At 44.2% G+C, this 24,989-nt stretch overlaps 1 protein-coding gene across 2 annotated transcripts in view; it reads right to left on the bottom strand.

The window, feature by feature from the left end:
- Window positions 1-24,989, bottom strand: part of SAR1B (secretion associated Ras related GTPase 1B) — a 192,188-nt gene that overhangs the window by 28,392 nt on the left and 138,807 nt on the right. For both annotated transcript variants that reach the window (XM_073573754.1, XM_073573755.1), the window contains one exon: window positions 24,124-24,227. In XM_073573754.1, the coding sequence (XP_073429855.1) occupies window positions 24,124-24,227 (104 nt within the window). The remainder of the gene's footprint in view (window positions 1-24,123; window positions 24,228-24,989) is intronic.

Genomic DNA, 24,989 nt, shown 5'->3' with positions numbered 1-24,989 from the left:
TAATGTTTAAACTATGCTATATATACCTGGTATCTGGTGATACTGTACCCTTTTGCCAGGAAGTCCTCCTCCACCCACCACTCTAAGTGTATCATTGACACCTGGAACATTGGCCCACATGTGTGATTATTTCTTGTGGATCTTCTTTTTATATTGTGGTGTAATCCATCCTGAGCGTGTGAGAGTCTGTGGGTTACTCCTGCAATTTATATGTAGATTTAAAAATTACCCCAACACTGTATATAGCTCTACGCTTGTGATACATTAACCATTTACTGCTTTTTATATTCTGGTCTAATCCAAACTGACCAAGTGAGAGTCTGTTTCTGACTGTGGAAATAAATACTGAGATTGACATTGACCCCTACACTGTGTACAGCTGTACGCTTCAGATCCATTACCGTTTTATGGCTTTTTATATTGTGTTGTAATCCATACTGAGCCTGCGAGCGTCTGTGTCTGACTCCTGAAATATATACGGAGATTTAGAATGTTTAAACTATACTATATATACCTGGTATCTGATGATAATGTACCCTTTTTCTACTTTTTATATTGTTGTCTAATCCATACTGAGCCTGTGAACGTCTCTGTGTGACTCATTAAATATATAGGGAGATTGACAATTATCATTTGACTGTATAGAGCTGTACGCTTCTGATACAGTACCATATATCTGATGTTATTTTGGGTACATTTTCTACAAAATTTGGAAGTATGGTGGAAGAGGCCGCGGACGTGGGCGTGGGAGGGCCAGCTGGTACTGATGGTGGTGGTGCATCTGCTGGTAGTGGCAAAAGCACAATAGCACCTAAGACAGGAGGTGTTGAGCCTGCCTCATGGTCTGGCTCCAGAATGCCTGGAAGGCTACCTTTTCTGGGAGTAGGTTAACCGCTTTTAAAGCCGGAGCATCAGGAACCGGTTTTGGCTTACATTGCCGAAACAGACTCCAGCAAATATGCCCTCCTCTTCTGAAGTTTCAAAAAATGCAAGCACTGAGTCGTCAAGTGCTGGCTCCTGGTCAGGAAGAACTCCTTTCCTTGTGTCCTTCACCCCCACCAAAAGTGAATGATGCAGCAGGCCACACTTCACATTAGTCCATGCAGCTCTTTCCCACATAACATGCCTGGGTTATCAAGTCAAATCGTGAATTCCCCAGTCCAAGATGAATCTGACATGGAGTGTGGGTGGCCAGCCAGGGCAGTGGGGTTAATCGGTACCGGGCCGGCGTCTCAGAGGGATGTGTCACGGTGGTGGTGACCCGGTCCGTGGGCCTGGGCGTGCATGCAAAGGGGTGAAGAACGTTTATACGTGAATGATACGTGACGTCACCTGTGGTTTCTGATCAGATTGACCAGCGCTGCAGTGTCGCTTCTCTGGGACAGATGTTGTGGTGCAGCTAAGATGTAGAAGCCCTGCACAGGTAGGGCCGTAGTCGCAGGGCAGATGAAAGAGTTGGTAGATGGTGTGCAGTGCAGGATGTAGCAGAGCCGTGCGCCAGGCGCAGGAGAAACATGTGACAGACACAGTCGTGCAGTTCCTTTACCTCTACTTGCTAAGTGCCGTCCAGGACCCAGAGTACAGATGGAGAAGGAGTTGGTCAGCCTGGAAGCAAATTAGGAATTCTCTCTCTGCAGATAGGTAGTGTGGCCTCCATTCTAGCGCTTATCTGAGGTACTCGCAGTACTGAGTTCACTGAAGTTCCCCCTGTTGACTCTCTTTTGAAACTTTCTCGTATGGCAGGCAGCCGTAGACTTTTCCTTCTGGCTCACACAAGTCGCTGCTGGGGCCTCCGAGCCTTAGTTGGGAAAAGAGCATTTACAGCTGCTACTTTCTCCGGTTTCTGCTGCAGGACCGTCAGTGTCCCTACAAACTCGGAGACCAGAATCCAGACCATGTGCTCCAGCTAAGAGTGAGCCTTAACTCTGCTCATCCTCCAGCTCCCCTTCTCACATCCACACGCTTCCCCTTCCCTTCACAGACTGCCCTAACTTCCCTCCTCCCGACCACAGAGATCAGCTCCTCAGCAGTCAGGTTCAGAGCTCTCCCTGCTGGCCTGGAGTGGGAACTGTGTTGTGTGTTGGTTTAACTGCTAGAGAGATCCTTCGTTGCTCCCAAGCATGACATCACACTCCCTAGGAGGAAGGTAATGCCACTGTGGCGACCGTACTCCTGGGGGCGCCACAAGTGCACTGATGCCCAGCCACTGCTAGATGATTCTACTGGTACATTGACCCAGACCACTACATTCCCCTTGCACTCTACATAGCCAGAATCTGACCCTGATGAAACTCAGGTTCCCCTTCCCGCAAACTATACCACCTTACACAGTGACAAAGAGGAAGATGCAGATGAAAGTGCAGGTTCCTTGAGCAGGTGGGAGGGCAAACTCATGGGTGACGGCACTGGCACAGGGCCCCTCATAGTACGCAAAAGTGTCTCTGCTGGTGGGAGGGCCCACCCGCCGTCAGACACACCGCCGTACTATGAGGGGCCCTGTGCCAGTGCAATCGCCAACGAGTGGGCCCCCTGCTTGCTTAGGATCACAGCACTTGCAAAGTTGAAATACTTACCTCTCCCTGCTGCACCGCCGTGACATCTTCCGTGCTTCCTGACAGTGACATTCTGGTCAGAGAGCGCGATGACATCACGTCTGTACGCCCGCTGCCTAAACAGTCCAAGTGCAGAGAGATGGAAGATGGGGACGACGAGGACTCCAGAATAGTACAGGGATTCCCTAGCGAGGAGACTTATTTGTTTTAAAGGTTGGGAGCAATTTTTGGGGAGCACTATACTCTGGAGAATGATATATGGGGCCCACCATACACTGGAGCATTCCAAAGGTGGACATCAGACACTGGAGCAGCATTTACAGGGCCCATTATACACTGGAGCATTAGAAATGGGGCCCATTATATATGGAGCATTATTTGGGCCCATAAGACAGTGGAGCTTCATCCATGGGGACCAACATATACTGTAGCATTATGTGGAGCTCATCATATACTGTATGGAACATTATATGGGACCAGTGAATCTGTATGGAGAAATATATGGGCCTCATTACTCTGTATAGCGCACTATACGGTGGCCATAATACTGTATGAAGTAATATACTGTACGTTTTTGGAGCTATTGGAGAATGTAAAATGGATATCAGTCATGTGATGTATGAAGTGAAGTATTTTTCATTGTACTATACAGCTATTTCTCTGCCGTATCAGAGGATCATGAATTGTGGCATGTGTTAAAGGAGCCCATTGACACTCTTTGGCCCTGGGCCTATGAAAATCTGGAGCCAGCCCTACCCCCCCCACAACTTTAGCCAAATAACCCCCAGTTTTCAATGCCTAACTGTTATTATAAAGTAAATTAAGGTTGACAAGCTTAAGTAATAAGAATTGATGTTTTTGGCATTAAAATGGGCACTCTAGGTGTGTTTCCTGTCCTCCACTCACTACTGACTTTTCTTCCCCACTGACTTGCATTGGGTTTCGTGTTTCAGTCGGCCTTCGACTTTTCACGATAATCGGCCGATTTCGTTCGACCCGACTTTTGCGAAAGTCGGGTTTCATGAAACCCGACTCGACCCGAAAAAAGGCAAAGTCGCTTATCTCTAGTAACGGTGATGTGATCCACATCCACATTGCTGTGATAAAGCAATCCTTTCTTCACAAAGAACCATTTTTGCTGTCCCCACAGACACAGTAATTGAGGGTCTGCATCGCCTCTGCAACATCTACTGGGAGGTTTTCCCGCGATGAGTAATTCCCAAATTTTTGCTAACACTCGACTTTCCGTCTTTACTTGTATCCATGTAGTTTCCAGTAGCGGAGAGTCTGGACTGGCTTACTGAGATTGAAATATATATGAAGATTTAAAAGTACCACAACACTGTATACTGGTGTATGCTTCGAATACCTTTCCTTTTTTCTACTTTTTAAATTCTGGTGTAATACATACTGAGCCTGTGAGTGTCTGTGTCTGACTCCGGAAGTGTAGACAGAAATTTACAATTACCCCTAGACTGGATACACCTGGTATGTGCTGTTACAGTACCTTTGTTCTAATTTTTTTATTACGGTATCATCCATAGTGAGTGAGTGTGTGTGGTTTATGCCTTCTATATATACGGTGAATCGGAGATACTGATTTTTACCCTATACTCGATGCAGCTTGTATCTTGTTATACAGTACCTTTGTTCGACATTTAGTATTACGGTCAAACCCATACTGAGTAAGCATCTGAGAGTGACAACAGGACTATGTATACGGAGGTTTCAATTGTACCCTATAATATATATACTTGCTATCTTGTTATCCAGTACCTTTTTTACAACATTTTTTATTATGGTCAAACCCAGACTGAGTGAGCATCTGAGGGTGACTCTGGAAATATATACAGAGATTTCAAATTTGGCCAACACTGTATACAGCTGTACGCTTCCGATACAGTAACCTTTTTTGCTATTTAGATTCTGGTGGAATCCATAATGAGCCTGTGAACGTCTGTCTTACTCCAGGAAATATATTTGGAGATTTAAGATTACCCCAACACTGTACACAGCTGTACGCTTGGGTTACATTACCCATTTACAGGTTTTCATATTCTTGTGTAATCCATACTGGGCCTGAGAGCGTTTGTGTCTGCCTCCTGAAATATATACGGAGATTCAGGATGTTTACACTATATATACCTTGTATCTGGTGATACTGTACCCTTTTTCAACATTTTATTGTGTAATCCATACTGAGCCTGTGAGCGTCTGTGTATGACTCATGAAATATATACAGAGATTTACTGTTATCCCTAGACTGTATAGAGCTGTATGCTTCTGATACAGTACCATATATCTGCTGGTATTTTGGGTCCATTTTCCAAAACATGAGGAAGTATGGTGGAAGACGACGCGGACGTGGGCGTGGGAGGCCACCTGGTACTGATGGTGGTCCATCTGCTGGTAGTGCCAAAAACACAATAGCAGCTAAGGCAGGAGGTGTTGAGCCTGCATCATGGTGTAGCTCCGGAAGGCCTGTAAGGCTCCCTTTTCTGGGAGTAGGTAGACTGCTTTTAAAGCCAGAGCATCAGGAACTGTTTTTGGCTTACATTGCTAAAACAGCCTCTAGCTCTATCGCCTCCTCTTCTGAAGTTTCAAAAAATGCAAGCACTGAGTCGTCAGTGCAGGCTTCTGGTCAGGAGCAACCCCTTTCCTTGTGTCCTTCACCCACACCAAAAGTGAAGGATGCGGAAGCACACACTTCAGATTACTCCATGGAGCTTTTTCCACATACCATGCCTGGGTTCATTAAAAATGGGGCCCATCATATACTGGAGCATTCCAAATGGGGGACATCAGACACTGGAGCAGCATTTACGGGGCCCATTATACACTGGAGCATTAGAAATGGAGCCCATGATATATGGAGCATTATTTGGGCCCATAAGACACTGGAGCATCATCCATGGGGCCCATCATACTGGAGCATTCTAAATGGGGCAGACCAGACACTGGAGCAGCATCTATGGGGCCCATTATACACTGGATCATTAGAAATGGAGTCTATTATATATGGAGCATTATTTGGGCCCATAAGACACTGGAGCATTATCCATGGGGCCCATCATATACTGGAGCATTCTAAATGGGGCAGATCAGACACTGGAGCTGGTCCGAACAACGAAGGCAAGTGTTACTACCCATCTTTCATGTCTCCCCTTTTTTCCTCATAGATTGTAAGCTTACGAGCAGGGCCCTCATTCCTCTTGGTATCTGTTATGATCTATGTGATTATTGTTATGCTGTAATGTCTATTGTTATGAATGGGTCACCGAGGAGGAGAGTGCAATAGGCTATGCCACCAGAACACCAGAGAGGTTGATCGCTCAGCGGATTGCAGACCCCTGATCTTAACAACACAACTAGCAGTAGCTGTGGAGCGTTCCTACGTTGCCCTAGACACTTCGTCACAGCCGGAGGACTAACTAAGCCTAAAGACAGAAAGGTGAAATTTAAACTGCCCCGGAGCAGATCCCCAAAGGAATAGACAGCCCCCAAGCATATATTGTCGGTGAGACAAGATGAAGCACAAACACAGACAGAAAATAGACTGAGTAAATGATGGGGCTCACACTGACTAGATAGGACAGGACAGAAAAGGCACTGTCTGCAATCACGCAAAAACCCTAACAATTCCAGCATGACTGATGTACAAAAATACTGAGATTTGCACAAACCTCGCCCCCACTATATCAGCACTCAGGTGTGAACTGGCAGCTAGCAACAGGCTAATACAGCAGGGGACTGAGCAAACACAAGATACAAAAATACAGGGCAGGAGCCAGCAGCCCCTGGGGGAGCAAGCTGACCCCTGACAGCAAGGCAAAATCAGATGCAAAGGGTTTAGCAAATGACACTTAGCTGAAAAATGCAGGATCAGGTATGAGACAGAAATCCTCAATAAGGAAAGAAAGGAGTATCACTGGAAGCCACTGAGAGAAGTCTGCTCGCTTATGTAGTCCCAGTCACTACCCCCACTCCTCCAATTACCTTCTGCAGCTGTTGGGTTAACATCATGTTGACCAGCTCCACTACCAGCAGTATCCACCAGAGTGAGATTGCCTCAAAAGTCGGATTAAGAGAGTTCACAACAGTCTATCATCTGTACAAGTCCCCTCTGAAATGTAAAGTGCTGCGGAATATGTCGGATCTAGCTATAGAAATAAAATTATTATTATTAGATTTCGGAGGACTGTTTCATGTTCAGGTTATAAACCATGGCAAGACAAAAGTGGATTGCCCTCCCAGGGCTGTGGGGTACTCGGTACCGGGCCGGTCTCTCAAAGGGGAATGTCACAGCAGCAGTGACCCGGTCTGTGGCCCTGGGCGCCCATGTAAAACGGGTTAAGTGATCGAATAAAGTTTATGAGTGGATGATTCGTGACGCCACCTGTGGTGTTCGGCAATGAAGATGTTAAGCCGACGCTGCAGACAGATCCTCTGGGACAGATGGTGTGGTGCAGCAATGATGTTGTGACCCTCCACAGGTAGGGCAGTAGTCCCAGGGCAGTGAGGATAGGTGTTGAGGAAGAGGGTGTAGTGTCTGGCACAGAGGTGTAGCAGTGCTGACGGGGTTGAAGGAAGAAGGCAATGATACAACAGGGTGCAGTTTCTTTACCTTTACTTTGTTTGGCAAATGCAGTCCAAGGTCCAGATTACAGATGGCACAGGAGCTGGCTAGCATGGAAGCAATTTAGGAGTCTCTCTAAGCAGATGGGTTGTGTAGTCTCCTTCCTAGCACTTATTTTTAGGTACTTGCAGTACTGTGATACACTGAAGTTCCACTTGCTTATTTTCCTTAGAACTCCCTCGTATGGCAGACAGCTGTAGCCTTCCTCTTCTGGCTCACACGTCGCTGTTGTGTCTCCGAGTCTTATGTGGGAATAGAGCATTTACAGCTTCCTATTCCTCCGGTTTCTGTTGCAGGACCATCAGTGTCCGTACAGCCTTGGAGACCGGGCTCCAAATCATGCGCTGTAGCTGGGAATGAGCCTGAACTCTCTGCTCAATCTCCCAGCTCTTCTCCTCATGTCCACACACGTTGCCCTCCTCACACGAACTCCTCATTCTTCCCTCCTGGCCCCCAGAGAGTAGCTCCTCCCCCAGTTTTGGTTCAGAGCTCCCTCTGCTGACCTGGAATGGAACTGTGTTGTGTGCTGTGGTTAACTGCCAGAGAGATCCTTTATTGCTTCCAAGCATGACATCACACTCCCTAGGAGGAAGGCAATGCCACTGTGGCGACCATACTCCTGGGGGCGCCACAAAAGGTAGTTTACTGTATCAGCAAGGTCTTTCCGAGGCAAAGATTTTCACCTAATTAGATGGCCATAACATGCCAACTCCTCTAAATAACATAATAATTATGACATAGAATACCTACATTTAGTCAAAAAGACTCATAAATACATCTGGACTGAGGCACTTCCCCCCTCTGATTTTCATTGTGATAACTAACTACCACTACTTTAGCTATTAATTATTCTATAGCAAAAGTCTTATACCTTACTCTAACTCTCTCAGCATTAGCTACCATATCTACAGTAAAATCCTTAACTACTGAGACGTATATAACATATGGTCCTATGCGCCTAACTACAACATATCCCAACTCGTATCCATTAAAATTTCTATGATGGGTTCTTGACCAGAAGAAGCTACCCATTGCCCTTGTAACATTCTGCAACAAAACCATACCTCTCATATTTTAAACCTTTTAAATTGAAATTACGGGCTTTCAGAGTGATCCTGGCTTGATACACTATCTAAATGTATCACTTAATTCACTTAATCTCACCAACAACTCCCTATAAACTGACATTCTTGCATTCATAGGAAATAGAACTGAATATTTCTTTATCCGATTCTGAAGTGAAGTCCATCTCTCTAACTTGAGCAGTTTTTCCAAATGCATACATTGAAACAAAACTCTTACCAAGTCCTGTCCAAAGTCTTATAAAATGGTTTTCTCCCCTTCCCATATTGATAGTCATCCTTCACATCATTTGTCTTATTTATTGCACTTTTCTATGTCCTGTTGTGGATAAATATGTGACTCTTCAGATTTTGTGTTATACTAAGCCTGATGAAGAGACCTGAGTAGTCACAAAAGTTTTCTATTTATAACCATCTTTTCAGTTAGCCATTAAAAGGTATCAACCACTGAGATCTCTCAAATTTTAATATTTTGCTATCTACTGGCTAACATGGTACATAGATATACTGTATTCTTCCTGTATTGAAAACTTGGTATCGCTGTTACCCTTCTCGATAGGTTGTGTCCAACACAACAACAACTGGTAACACCCAGTATTCAATTTATTTATATACATTCTTCAACATTGAAATTGGAAAACTAAGAAAGACCAGCCACGAGATTATGCAAATTGAGGAAGTAGAACATGGAACGAATATCATATCAAGTCTGGTGTGATGATTATGCGATGTCTTCCGCTTATCGATGTGCTTGTTATCGCCACTTTTCACAAACTGAGATGGACAGATTTCATGAACCAAGAGATCTTGGTTTATCTCTTTTTGCAGATCCCTACACGCACAGGCCAAGATGTTAACAATGTTCAACGTTGCGTGTCCCAGTAGTTGAGAGAACAATTAACTGGAATGACGGTAAGAGGTTCACAGATGTGAACCTCTCCACTGATCATCAGATTAGATAAATGGTATTTAGCTATCCATTCTGTAAAGCAAGTGAAGATGGATGCCACATGCCAATATTAAAGCGTCAATCAGAAGGTGTTTTCAAGTGTCCAGCTCCAGGTCTTCCATTGACCTCATGTCACCACTTGAAAGGCTATCATTGTGCAGAGGAATACAGTAATGGCGTCGAGAATTCAGGTATATACTCTTTATGGATATGTCCCGCTTTTGTCTTAGATGCAATAATGGCTGTAGATTTGTGTAGATACCATGTGAGCAACACCATGAAGAGGCTGTCACAAGGGAACATCACACTGATTCTTTTTTCTTTTTTGACAAATATAGGGCAACATTTTTCCATGCAATCTGTATATAAGGTAGTACTTTAACCTTGAATATTTTTGGTGCTTCTATATTGTCTTGGGCAATCTGCCATTGTATTATATCTTATGAACCTATTTTTCATGATTCTTTGAGGGTATCAATTTATCCTCTAGCCACTGTTTTTACCTTGATATTGTGGATTATCTTGACTACATTGGACATTTTTTATCACGTGAACAGTGTCTTTTGGACCCATAGTTGTACATACTTTTTCTCCAGTGCTGCAAAAAAACATCTTTTCCTCAAATATTTATTTTATGGTCCCCTTTTTTGCTTGTGTTATCCAGATGTATATATTGTCTTCTTTTATTGTTTTTAATTTACCACATTAGTGCGCGGACACTCTTGCACACAGCGCTGATTTTTACCATTCACTGTCTAATAAAGGCATTTTTTTATCATCATAATATTGTCCCGAGATTCACTACTCTGGCATTACCCATGTCCTTTAGTTTTTTTTATTTTTCTTTGGTTCCCCCACCTTCAGAACAAGTATTAAGACTCCTTGTTAACAGCAGCCATGCTGAGGTTTTATGGGGCTGGAAAGGCAAGTCTCGGTGATAAATTCTAACAACATTCTCATTTGTGTCTGTGCAAAGGAAAACCACAAAACCTAACATGGCGACCAGGTGAGGAGACTGAAAGCAAGGTGACTTTATGTAAAACGGGGTGAGCCGACACGCTCCAGAAAAGTATACACAAGCTTCTGCATACAAAGATTGTCTGTTAACTGGATGCTTAAAGGCAGCCTCTAAGATAAATTTTTGACATTATTTGCAACTTCTTGAGTTATACTATGACTAATTATTAATTTTGAAAGGCACATCCAGCCCATAAACGGCAGCGCTTCCCAGGACTCACATCCAAAGATGATATTCCATATTTTTTTATTTTTTTATTTCATAGGTTTAAAAAAAGATACAACGCATTTCGGATACAGTGTATATCCTTCATCAGGTATCATAATAAAGGATATACACTGTATCCGAAACGCGTTGTATCTCTTTTTTAACCTATGAAATAAAAAAATATGGAATATCATCTTTGGATGTGAGTCCTAGGAAGCGCTGCCGTTTATGGACTGGATGTGCCTTTCTTGATTTACTCATCCTGTGTGAGCCTGAACCTGGCTCTTTCACTTGGATCCACCCGAGGCAAGCTGCAAGCCCTGTCTTCTGGGAAGTATCCCAAAAGGAAGGATTTTTGAGGATACATAATCTAAAGCTATAATAGTCTTCTATCAGGTGAGTGCATAAAATTGTGCACCCTTTAAAGACTACAATATTGTGTTTACGCACTTAGGGCGCCGCGAATTGTCTGTTCTTCTCTCCCAAACAGGGTTTTTTTTGCATAATTATTAATTTTAACATCAGCTTATGACATTCAGTTAATATAGACTATCAATAAACATAATAAAAATAGATAATTCAAAAATGTAATTTAAAAACTAATAGTATGCTTCTATTGTAAGCAAAATTGCATTTACTATGAATCTTTATATCTATGTAACAGCATAGAGCAGTAACTGCTGCTGCTTCACGCATAAATATTCCCACTGCCAAATATTAAGTTTACTATGTACATAATGAAAGTCCTATGAGATTATGCTGAGCAAATATACATTTCATATGAAAGGTCAACAGTAACCTGCTAATGTGGATTATTACTTTCAGAGTAGTTCCCCTGTACATTCTGGGGCACATTTAAAAAAAGTGGCAAAATGTAGACAGTTTTTTGGATGAATGAAAATTGTGCGACTTGTATATCCTTATTCATATTCACATTAATGGAACACAAGCCTGTAGAAAAAATTCTAATACTGGTAGGTAAATAACAGAGTGTCAAATGTTATTACATATTATAAGCAGGTCATGGGAAACATGGAAGAGTCCAGAGCCGAAGCAAAAATCACATCAAATTGTTGACTAGGAAATTCGGTTTGGAGCACATTCTAACTCTATGGGGCTGATTCATCATGACTGGCATAACGCTATTCGTACTGCGCCAGAGACTCAAGCCACTTAATGAATTTAGAGCCTCTTCTAATTGGCATGAGCCTCCATGCACTGCTCTTGAAATTCCACTCTGGTCAGTAGCCAGAGTAGCATTTCTGAAGTAAAAAGCTCTCGCATTTTTTATGCATCTTATCGGTAGGCATAGCCCTGCCACAGCATGCCTTGGCTCCTGCTGAACCCATTTTAGTGGAGCTGAGGCAAACTCCAAATGTCACAACATTTTTGCACAAACTGTGCAAAGATTTTGTGACTTTTCAAAGCTTTTACAACAGTTTTCTGGCATTGCTGTTAGGGCTGTGGTGTAGGTAAGCCAAACCACCGACTCATACTACGACTCCTCAATTTCTATGACTCCCGACTCCACAGCACGGCCTCACTACTGAGCATGTACATAAAGTGTAGCACAGATTCATCTCATCTACGACTCCACAGCACTGATCACTACTGAGCATGTTCATAAAGTTCAGCACAGATTCATCTCCACTATGACTCCACAGCGCTGGTCACTACTGAGTATGTACATAAAGTGCAGCACAGATTCATCTCCACTATGACCCCACAGCACTGGTCACTACTGAGCATGTACATAAAGTGCAGCACAGATTCATCTCCACTACGACTCCACAGCACTGATCACTACTGAGCATGTACATAAAGTGCAGCACAGATTCATCTCAACTAAAAGCTGAGATCCTTAGATCAGGAACAGAACAGACATTTATAGGACATTTCATAACTTTCCCAAATTCTTATGAAAACATTTACATCACATCCTGTACTGAACTACTGAACGCAATTTATTATATATTCTATGCACCAAAAAAGAGCATGAACCGCACCTCTAAAACTCATACAATGATCTAATGCCGCTAGGCAACAATTTATATATCCAAACATTATACACTGCTCAAAAAATTAAAGGGAACACTCAAATAACACATCCGAGATCTGAATGAATGAAATATTATCATTGAATAATTTGTTCTGTACAAAGTTGAATGTGCTGACAACAAAATCACACAAAAATCATCAATGGAAATCTAATTTATTAACCAATGGAGGCCTGGATTTGGAGTCACACACAAAATTAAAGTAGAATGTAATGTCCTTAAAACAAGTCAAAATGAGGCTCAGTATTGTTTGTGGCCTCCACGTGCCTGTATGACCTCCCTACTGTACAACGCCTGAGCATGCTGCTGATGAGGTGGCGGATGGTCTCCTGAGGGATCTCCTCCCAGACCTGGACTAAAGCATCCACCAACTCCTGGGCAGTCTGTGGTGCAACGTGACATTGGTGGATGGAGCGAGACATGATGTCCCTGATGTGCTCAATCGGATTCAGGTTTGGGGAACGGGTGGGCCAGTCCATAGCTTCAACGCCTTCATCTTGCAGGAACTGCTGACATACTCCAGCCACATGAGGTCTGGCATTGTCCTGCATTAGGAGGAACCCAGGGCCAACCGCACCAGCATATGGTCTCACAAGGGCTCTGAGGATCTCATCTCGGTACCTAATGGCAGTCAGGCTACCTCTGGTGAGCACATGGAGGGCTGTGCGGCCCTCCAAAGAAATGCCACCCCACATCATTACTGACCCACTGCCAAACTGATCATGCTGAAGGATGTTGCAGGCAGCAGATTACGCTCCACGGCGTCTCCAGACTCTGTCACGTCTGTCACATGTGCTCAGTGTGAACCTGCTTTCCTCTGTGAAGAGCACAGTGCACCAGTGGCGATTTTGCCAATCCTGGAGTTCTGTGGCAAATGCCAAGCATCCTGCACGGTGTTGGGCTGTGAGCACAACCCCCATCTGTGGATGTCGGGCCCTCAGACCATCCTCATGGATTCGGTCTCTAACATGTGCATTTGTGACCTGCTGGAGGTCATTTTGCAGGGCTATGGCAGTGTTCCTCCTTTTCCTCCTTGCACAAGGGCGGAGTTAGTGGTCATGCTGCTGAATTGTCGCCCTCCTACGGCCCCTTCCACTTCTCCTGGTGTAATGGCCTGTCTCCTGGTAGCACCTCCAGCCTCTGGACACTACGCTGACAGACATAGCAAACCTTCATGCCACAGTTTGCATTGATGTGCCATCCTGGATGAGCTGCACTACCTGAGCCACTTGTGTAGGTTGTAGAGTCCGTCTCATGCTACCACGAGTGTGAAAGCACAACCAACATTCAAAAGTGACCAAAACATCAGCCAGAAAGCATTGGTACTGAGATGTGGTCTGTGGTCCCCACCTGCAGAACCACTCCTTTATTGAGTGTGTCTTAATAATTGCCAATAATTTCCATCTGTTGTCTATTCCATTTGCACAACAGCATGTGAAATTGATTGTCAATCAGTGTTGCTTCCTAAGTGGACAGTTTGATTTCACAGAAGTTTGATTTACTTGGAGTTATATTGTGTTGTTTAAGTGTTCCCTTTATTTTTTGGATCAGTATATATATATTTTTTCTTTTTCATCGTTTATATTTAAAAAAAATACAAAAAGGAAAATAGGCCGATGCAAACGTTTGGGCACCCTTGGAGATTTGTATGCTCAGATAACTTTGACCAAGGTTTCAGACCTTAATTAGCCTGTTAGGGTTATGGCTTGCTATCCTATCATCATTAGGAACGGCCAGTTAATGCAAATTTTCAAGCGTTATTAAAACCCAGCCTCCTCTAACATTTTGCCAAAAACAGCAGCCATGGGTTCTTCTAAGTAGGTGCCTAAAGGCCCCGTTACACGTATCAATGTCCCAGCGATCCCACAAACGATCCAACGTGGATGGGATCGCTGGGACATAGTTAGCTGATCGCTGGTGAACTGTCACAAAGACAGACCCACCAGCGATCAGGACCAGCGAGCAAGCTGGTATCCAAGGTAAACAGCAGGTATCCAAGAGCCGTGCAGCTCTTAGATACCTGCTGTTTACATTGGAAACCAGCGTCCAGCGTCGCTGATAGTTGGCCTCTCACTGTCACACGCAGCGATGCGCGCTGGCCAGCGGGAGACCAACGATCAAAAAATGGCCCAGGACGTTTGAGCGTGATCAGCGATACCCGGCAGGGGGGCCGGTCGCTGATACATGTCACACACAGCAATGTCGCTGGTGAGATCGCTGTGGCGTCACAAAATCAGCCATTTCACTGGCGATCTCGCTGTGTGCGACGGGGCCTTAACACTCTGAAAATGAAAATGGTGGAGGCCCACAAAGCAGGAGAAGGATATAAGAAGATAGCAAAGCCAAAGCCTTTTCAAGTTGCCCTTTTCTCAGTTTGAACTGCAATTAGGAAATAGCAGTTAATAGGAACAGTGGCGGTCAAGATAAGTTCTGAAATACCAAACAAAATTTCAGTGATAGCTGCTTGTAGGATTGCTAAAGAGGCAAATTAAAACCTCCACTTAACTGCAAAATACCTTCGGATAGATTTGGCAGACTCTGGAGTTGTGGTATATTGTTTTACTGTTCAGAGACACCTGCACAAATATGGCCTTCATGAAAGAGTCATCAGAAGAAAATCTCTCCTGAGTGCTCACCATAAAATTCAGACCTGAACTATGCAAAAGAATATCTTATCTAATCAAGCATGATGCATTTTGGAAACAAGTCCTATGGATCAATGAGGTTAAAATAGAAGTCTTTTGCCACAATCATCATAGTGTGGAGAAAAAATGGCATAGAATTTCAGGAAAATAATGTCTCGTCAACCATTAAGCATGAAGGTGTATCAGTCATGCTTTGTGTTGCAGCCAAAGGCATGAGGATCATTTCATGGATAGAGGGAAGAATGGATTCAATGAAATTGCAACAAATGCTTGATGCAAACTTAATATCATCTGTAAAAAAAAGCTGAAGTTGAAAAGAGGATGACTTCTACAAATGGATAATGATCCTAAACACACACCAAAATCCACAATAGACTACCTCACAAGGCATAAGCTGAAGGTTTTACAATGGCCCTCACAGTCCCTTGATCTGAACATCATTGAAAATCTGTGGCTAGACCTCAAATTAGCAATGCATGTGTCAAGGGGAGACACCAGAGAGACAACACAGATCCCTCCACTTGCCACTAATTGTCAATGATTGCAGCCAAGGGGGGTTGTAACTAAACCACTCAGGGCCGTCATTAGGGCATTACTGCCCTTACTGCTGTATGGTGCCCCGTGTGCAGCAGTACAGAAGGGGTCCGCAGGTCCGGGGCAGGAGTCAGATGGGGCAGGATGTGGAGTCACATGGGGCAGGATATGGAGTCAGATCGGCAAAGTTGTGGAGACAAACTGGGAAGCGTGTGTTTAGACAGATGGGGCAGCATGTGGAGACAGATGGGGCAGCATGTGGAGACAGAAGGGGCAGCATGTGGAGACAGATGGGGCAAAATGTGGAGGCAGATGGGGCAGAATGTGGAGATAGATGGGGCAGGATGTGGAGATAGATGGGGCAGAACGTGGAGATAGATGTGGCAGGATCAAGGGGCAGTGTTATGAATGAGTCACCGGAGGAGGAAAAAACAAAAATGCAAGCTAAGTCCAGAAAACCAGAGAGGTTGGTAGCTAGCGGATTGCAGACCCCTGATCCTATTCGCAACAACTAACAGTAGCCATGGAGTGTTCCTATGGTGGTCCTAGATGCCTCTTCACAGCCGGAGAACTAAATAAGCCTAAAGAAAGAAAAGGGAAATCTAAACTGCCCCAGAGCAGACCCCAAAGCAATAGACAGCCCCCAACATGTATTGTCAGTGAAAACAGATGAAAACACAAACACAGACAGAAAGACAGGCAGAGCAAACGATGGGGCCCAACTAACTAGATAGGAAAGGACAGAAAAGATACTGGCTGCAATCCGCAAAAACCCTACCAAAAATGTCCCAACACGTCTGATAGGAAAAACGGCCCTGAAGTCACTAGACTTCAAAATCCCTATATCAGCACTCCGATATATTCTGAAGACAGAGCAAATGAGATTTAACCAATCAGGGACAAAAATGGAAATTCAGCAGAGCCCCAGACGGGGCTGGCAGAACACAAAACTAAGCAAATCAGACAAAATCTCATGGAACAATAACAGAGCAAAACTTAGCTTTAGAAGACAGGAACTGAACTGGAGGCCAGAGCTCAGAGCAGAGAAATCACCAGCAACCCTACAGGGCGTCGGCTGCCTTATATCCACTCAGAGATTCCGGATGTCCAATCGCAATCCACCTGTTCAGGTGACAGGTTTCTCCCATCCAAATCAGTTTCGCCACCTCCTTTCACCAGCAGAGGGAGTTCATCGGACATCAAAGGTGAACGAGAAAATGAGATCACAACAGGGCAGGATGTGGAGACAGATAGGGCAGGATCAAGGGGCAGGATGTGGAGACAGATGGGGCAGGATCAAGGGGCAGGATGTGGAGACAGATGGAGCAGGATCATGGGGCAGGATGTGGAGACAGATGGGACAGGATGGAGAGACAGATGGGGCAGGATGTAAAGACGGATGGGGCAGGATGTAGAGACAGATGGGGCAGAATGTGGAGTCAAATGGGGCAGGATGTGGAGTCAGATGATGCAGGATGTGGACAGATGGGGCAGGAAGGAGATGATGGAGACAGATGGGGAAGGATCTTGGGACAGATGGGTCAGGATCTTGGGACAGATGGGGCAGAATCATGGGACAGATGGGGCAGGATGGAGTGATTATATGGGGGCAGAATGGATACTCATGAGGACAGGATGGGAGACCATATGGCTGGAGTCAGGAATGAGATACACGGGGCCAGGATGGGGGCTAATTAAGGAGATAAGTAAGGGATATTATTACTGTAGTGATGTTTTATTTTTTATTTTTTTAGGATACTGTTTTAAATGGGGGAGCGGTCCTGTTACTATGCAGAGCGACACTATGTCGCCTTTCTTTCTTCATCTGGTGTAGTGTAGAAGTTGGTAAAAAAACTAAGTAATGTGTTCTGCAAGCTGTGCTCTAGATAACTGTGTTATTTCCTGCTGAGACGAGCCCTGGCTGGAAGAAGTGATGTCGGTATGTGATGGATGAAAGATGAAAAACGAAGATAAACGATTTTATCTAGAGATATCACTGGTGAGTTAGTGTGTTACCTGTACACTGACACTATATACAGAGCTCCTGTGTATAATGTCACTAATGATCACTGTATTACCTTTACATTGACACTATATACAGAGCTCCTGTGTATAATGTCACTGGTGATCACTGTATTATCTGTACACAGACACTGCATACTAAGTACAGATCTCTTGTGTATACTGGCACTTATGGTGATAGTATTGTGTTTTTTTTATTAATGATCAGCATTCTAGTATTCAGTCACTATTTGGTGGTAGTATGTGGTCGGGTCATGTGTGGTGGTATTTGTTCCTTATACGTGGTATTATTGGTCACCATATCGTGGTAATATGTGATCTGGACATGGTGCTGTGGTATTTGTCCCTTTCGATGTGATATTATTGGTCATTTTAAAAATTGGACAAAAATAAAAATATACCTAAATTGTATTGGATATTTTAACAAATGTTTAATAGGTTAGAGTAGAGTAGGGCCTGACCAGAGGAGTCTACCTTGTTGTGGTGGCAGATTAAAAAAATCTTTTGGCCAAAACAAGAGCTGCTGGCTATATGTGTGATCTGGTGATGGGAACTGTTAATGTGTGATTGGTGAGAAATGGAGCTTTCCAAGAGAGCGGTGGGACTGTGGACAGTTCAAGGGGTGGAGACAGGACTATGGTGGAGCCTGGGCGGAGTCTCAAGGGGGCCCTGAACATTTTGCCAGTATGGGGACCCGAAATTCCTTGTGGCAGCCCTGAAACCACTCATGCTGCTATCTTTTTGTCACGGACAGACCTCTGCTGCCCCATATCATCCGGACATTTACACAATTGACTGATGATTAACAGAGGAGGCTGTGACTGTTTCCACTAAGGCCAGTTTTTGGGAAACTAACAGTGAGCAAAGGGTATATACATCTACAATTTCCATGCACAGAAAATTTGTATGTGTAGTCATTGCTTGCGCCACAATAACCCAAGAACTACTCGTTGCCACCACGAGTTGTTTTTATACAGGCTGACTGGATGCCTGGTTGTTGTAGCGTATGGCATCGGGGTGCAGTTTACAGAACAAGAGGAACAGAACTATTAAATTTTATATTTATTCCAGAACGATAGGCAGTGTTTATAAAAATATATAAAATATTTTACAAAGGGGACAAAACAATACAACATATACAGTTACATAAAATAAAATGGATTAGCAGAGAACTTTCTACACTGGTCACAGAGATGTCTCAGCAAGCGGATGGAAGCAATCCAATTTAAAACGTCTGGTTAATGGGATCAAGCCTACACTGGTATGTATCTTTCTTAGCATTGAACACAGATCATAATTCACCTTGACCTTTTATCAGCACCTGAGTTACACCTACACACTCGTCATTGCTGACCTCTCTTGGGCCAGGTTGTGGGATGTTTTCAGCACTTCAGGATTTTATGAAATTCCCAACATTGACAATATCTTCCCTCCTGATCACCGCAGAAGCTTGATAACACCTTCATATTTTTATCAGGATTTTGCCTTTCTATAGATAGTAAACGTGACATGGCTGGTGTTATCAATCTGGCCCTTATATTGATTTGGGGCTTATAGGCAGGTGTCACAGTTATGTGAAAATTTGCATTTTTCTGAAGTTTAAAATGTATGTTTTATAAATATGGGATCTATACAAACCCCAATATCTCTATCTGGACCCGGAGCCGGGCTGGCTACTAAAGATGTTTTAATGAAAGGCAGCTCACCCTGGAGGAACATTATCTGTGAAATCTATAAATCTCAAAATTTGAAAGAGTTGGCACCCTTGAAATTGTTCCAGAGGATTGTTGTAATTACACATGTTTATTATACAATAACTTTTTCTGGTTATAGTTTCTACCCAAAAAAATGAAGAGATCAGTGATGATATTAAAAAATACAAAATCCTTTATTAGATATATTTAAAAACATAAAATCAAATTAAATAGAATGTCTCTAATGAGGGACAAAGTATACATCTAAAATTATACATAGAATGAAGTGACTTTCAGGAACCAAAGATTTACTTTAGAAGGAAGAGATCTTGTGTACAAAAAAATCAAGCACAATGGCTACCCCTATCTGGCTATTGCTATGATATAGCATGCCATGTGGATGTCCAAAAAGAGATCATAGAATGATAGACCAACTCTCGTGTCAGCCTGCTTAATTCATTGATCAACAGCACTGTGAAAAAGTTTTTTCTAATATCTAATCTGTATCTTTTCCGTTTCAGTTTCATTCCAATGATTATCGTGTTTCCAAGTGCAAATGAGAATAAGGATGATCCCTCTACACTGTGACATCCTTTCAGATATTTGTAGACAGCTAAACATTCCAAGATGCTTTAAGCGTTCCTCGTAGGACATCCTTTGCAGATTGCTCTTCTCTGAACTTGCTCCAGTTTTTCAATGTCTTTTTTAAAATGTGGCCAGTACTGGACACAGTAATCCAGACGAGGCCTGACCATAGGAGGAGTAGAGGCAGATACCGTATTTTTCGGACCATAAGACACACTTTTTTCTCCAAAAATTTTTGGGGAAAGTGGGGGGTGCGTTTTATGGTCGCAATGCACGGTACCTGGTGCGCTGGTGGCAGCGGGCGAGGCTCTGCGGTGCGGTGGTGGCAGCGGGCGGCGCTCTGCGGTGCGGTGGTGGCAGTGGGCTGTGCTCCGGTGCAGGGGCGGCGGCTCCGCCGGCATTTCTTCGCAGCCCGGAGGCCCCCGCACACCCCTTGCTGGGCGCCGCCATGTTGCAGTGGCCTCCGGGAGCATGGACGCCGGCAAGATGGCCGCCGGTCCGGGGACGGCGCATGCGCAGCTTCAGATCTCGCGCCGAGATCTCGGGGGACGAGATCTCGTTGCCGAGATTTGAATCTCGTCCCCCGAGATCTCGGCACGAGATCTGAAGCTGCGCATGCGCCGTCCCCGGACCGGCGGCCATCTTGCCGGGGTCCATGCTCCCGGAGGCCACCGCAACATGGCGGCGCCCAGCAAGGGGTGTGCGGGGGCCTCCGGGCTGCGAAGAAACGCCGGCGGAGCCGCCGCCCCTGCACCGGAGCACAGCCCGCTGCCACCACCGCAGAGCCCACCTGTCCCTGCCACAGCTGCCCCTGCCACAGCTGCCCCTGCCCCAGCATAGCTGCCCCTGCCACAGCTGCCCCTGCCCACCTGCCCCAGCACAGCTGCCCCTGCCCCAGCACAGATGCCCCTGCCTCAGCTGCCCCTGCCCCTGCCACAGCTGCCCCTGCCACAGCTGCCCCTGCCCCAGCACAGCTGCCCCTGTCCACCTGCCCCAGCACAGCTGCCCCTGCCCCAGCACAGCTGCCCCTGCCACAGCTGCCCCTGCCCCAGCATAGCTGCCCCTGCCCCAGCACAGCTGCCCCTGCCCACCTGCCCCAGCACAGCTGCCCCTGCCACAGCTGCCCCAGCACAGCTGCCCCTGCCCCAGCACAGCTGCCCCTGCACAGCCCACCCTCCCCAGTCCCAGCGCTGCTGCCCCAGCACAGAGCCGCCGCCACCGCACGAGCCTGGGCCACTGAATGACCCCTGTGACTACTTCTCCACCTGTGCTGATTCCCTTCCCAGGTAAGCTGAATTCGGACTGTAAGACGGACCCCCATTTGACACATTATTATTTTTTCCCCTATTTTCCTTCTGAAAATAGGGGTGCGTCTTATGGTCCGGTGCGTCTTATAGTCCGAAAAATACGGTAATTACTTCATGAGACCTAAGCTCTATGCTTCTCTTAATACATCCTAGAACTGTTTGACTTTTTTTGCTGCTGCATCACACTGTTGACTCATGTGCAGTCTGTGATCTATTAGTATACCCAAGTCTTTTTCACATGTGCTGTTGCTTATTTATATTCCTCCTATTCTGTAGATATAATTTTTAGTTTTCTTGCCCAGATGTAGAATTTTGCGCCCACAGTGAGTATATAGAATGCGCATAGAAGATGAGCTTGGTAACTAAAGGTTTATCTGTAGATAGCACTCAGCCAGAAAGAGGTAAAGTGCGTAAAATTGTGACCCCCCCTTTTTTTTTATATAAATAAGCCAATATAAGAAACCATAAGTTAGGGTAGTTTCACATTTGCGTTTAAGGCCGCAGCGACGGCCTGCGCACGGCCGCTGCTAAGCCCCATCCCCTGCCGTGCCTCCTCCGGTAGCTCCGCCTTCGGGCGCATGACGCTGCATGCGTCCTGCGTCCCCTATCTTTAGCACTGGGGACGCAGGCCGTGCGCAGGTATGCGTTTGGTGGCGCATGCGTCCTTTTGACGCTGCGCCGACCGCACCAAATTGCAACAGGATGCATTTGGTGCTAGTCGGCGCAGCGTCAAAAGGACGCATGCGCCGCCAAACACATACCTGCGCATGGCCTGCGCCCCCAGTGCTAAAGATAGGGGACGCAGGACGCATGCAGCGTCATGCGCCCGTAGGCGGAGCTACCGGAGGAGGCGGGGCGGGGCTTAGCGGCGGCTGTGCGCAGGCCGTCGCTGCGGCCTTAAACGCAAATGTGAAACTACCCTTATCTGGTGAAATAGCAGACATGGCCCAATACGTATTAGTTAGTGTGTCCCCTCACCCCCCATTTTTTGCCTCATTTCTTCCGGGGGCATGTCATGGTGAGGGACGGTTGCCTAATTACATTATGAGTCCACCAATGAAAACAGAGGATGTGGTTATTGTCAATAACGCAAATGAAGTCATGGCATATGACATGTCTGCTGCGTCCGAACACAATGAACAGAGGACTTCCTGGATACTTTAAATCCAGGTGGAAGCCTATCCAGTGAAAGGTGATAATTAAATAATGGATAAGGAATAGTGACTAAAATTATTTTGAAGAAACTAACACAAAATGCGTGATCTTGGAGGTCCATATTGTATTCCATTTATTCTGGTAAATTTACCTAACCGATTTTCTTCTATTTTTGCAATGACATCGTCATTATTACTTATTCATTATTTAACTATAGCCTTGAAATTAACATCGTTATGTTTATTAGTATATATGTTGCTTGCATTTTATGTTTTGGAGACTTGTTTTAGTGCAATTTTACTGTGTATCTGTATCATATTATATCAGGTTTGGTTTCCTTTTAGAACCTTTCATAGACTTCCACTTGGATTTTCTTTCAAATAGAGGAACTATATTGAATTATATAAATTTTTCACACTTTGTACTTTGTAAAATATTTTGAACTATTTATGTAATTGTACTTTATGATGGTTTATTTACAGGCCGATTAGGCGTACAATAGGATTTTCTTTTTTCCTTCCTGCATCATTTCTTCCTCTCTTTTTAGAGCTTTATTAATCATGTTTATTATCAAATAATAAAGATGATTACATTTTAGAAATAGTTTTGGAAAAGTTTCCATTAATTATAGGTTTATGTTTACACTAGCTGAAGAGCCCGGCGCTGCCCGGACATAGTAACTAACTGTGGTTAGTTATAGCAAATTATAATTATCCTCCATCCCATAGTCAAGTGCCCATATACCCATCACACATCCTTCATCTCATAGTCCCATGCCCATATACCAATCATACATATCCTCCATCCCATAGTCCCGTGCCCATATACTCATCATACATATCCACCATCCCTTAGTCCAGTGCCCATATACCCATCACACATCCTCCGTCCCATAGTCCCGTGCCCATATACCCATCATACATATCCTCCATCCCATAGTCCAGTGCCTATATACCCATCACACATCCTCCATCCCATAGTCAACCATTATGACATCATAATGAGCGGCGGGGCTTGCAACCTATGATGACATCAGCGTCGCCATGGCAACCATTATGACATCATAATGAGGGGCGGGGCTTGATACACACACACTTTTTCCCCATTATGTAGATAGGGGCAAAATTGTTTGGTGAATTGGAACGCGCGGGGTTAACATTTCGCCTCACAACATAGCTTAGGACGCTCTCCAGGTCCAGACGTGTGACTGTGCCAAATTTTGTGGCTGTAGCTGCGACGGTGCGGATGCCTATCCCGGACATACACACATACATACACACATACATACACACATACATACATACATACACACTTTGAGCTTTATATATTAGATTAGGAGTTGATATCCACTTCTATGTAATGTGGTCTTTTTTTCTGGTAAAATCATAGTAACAAAAAAGATGATTTACAAGAATAGACAAAAACCAAATAAGATACTTTAGGAAAAATACATATACCGTAATATCTATAAGATGCATCTGCATATGCTAAAGGAAAAAAAAAATCACCACTAAATCTACAGGACTAGCACATGCTGGGGTAGGAAAAAAAAGCAGTACTTTGCTGCACTGTGTGAATGGGAGATCGCTAAATATACTTGCTTTGTGATTTATGTAATCATAACTACTATATGCTTACTGAACATTGTTGGAAAATCAAATTTTAAAATGCTCTACTTACATCAAGTTCGGCCTTAGATTCCTCTAACCGTTCATGATCAGCACAGTCAATGACATAAACAATGCCATTTATTGCCGGGAGGTAGTTTTTCCACACTCTTCGTGCTAAATTGAAATAAAAAGTATGATACATTTGATGTGAAGAACTCTATATTTTCTGCTGGTACCTGAAAATAATCTGACATTCCCTAATAGTTCTGAGCTAGTCAGTGCAATAGTAGCCACTAAATGGATCCCCAAACCTCTGATTTGGAGCTGTATGAGTAGCTGATTTTCCAAGATAAACTGTCTGCTGTATAGTGCAGCATCTTTCACACCATTGTAGGGGATTGGAGTAGAATATCCCATTAATGCCACATCACCTTTAACTCCTTATGCCCCAAGGGTGGTTTGCACGTTCATGACCGGGCCAATTTTTACAATTCTGACTACTGTCCCTTTATGAGGTAATAACTAACTTGAGTTTATTTGTGAAAAAAACGGAAATTTGGCGAAAATTTTGAAAATTTTGCAATTTTCCAATTTTGAATTTTTATGCCCTTAAATCACAGAGATACAGCACACAAAAACTTGATAAGTAACATTTCCCACATGTTTACTTTACATCAGCACAATTTTGGAACCAAAATTTTTTTTTGTTAGGAAGTTATAAGGGTTAAAAATTGACCAGCGATTTCTCATTTTTGCAACACCATTTTATTTTTACGGACCACATCACATTTGAAGCTACTTTGCGGGGTCTATATGACAGAAAATACCCAAAAGTGACACCATTCTAAAAACTGCACCCCTTAAGGTGCTCAAAACCACATTCAAAAAGTTTATTAACCCTTTAGGTGCGGCACAGGAATTTTTTGAATATTTTAA

Source organism: Dendrobates tinctorius, unplaced genomic scaffold (assembly GCF_039654945.1).
Source record: "Dendrobates tinctorius isolate UK_male_01 unplaced genomic scaffold, ASM3965494v1 ptg000036l, whole genome shotgun sequence".
Classification (NCBI taxonomy): Eukaryota; Metazoa; Chordata; class Amphibia; order Anura; family Dendrobatidae; genus Dendrobates; species Dendrobates tinctorius.
The sequence above is the reverse complement of the archived record's forward strand: the minus strand, read 5'-3'. Positions and strand labels throughout refer to the sequence as shown.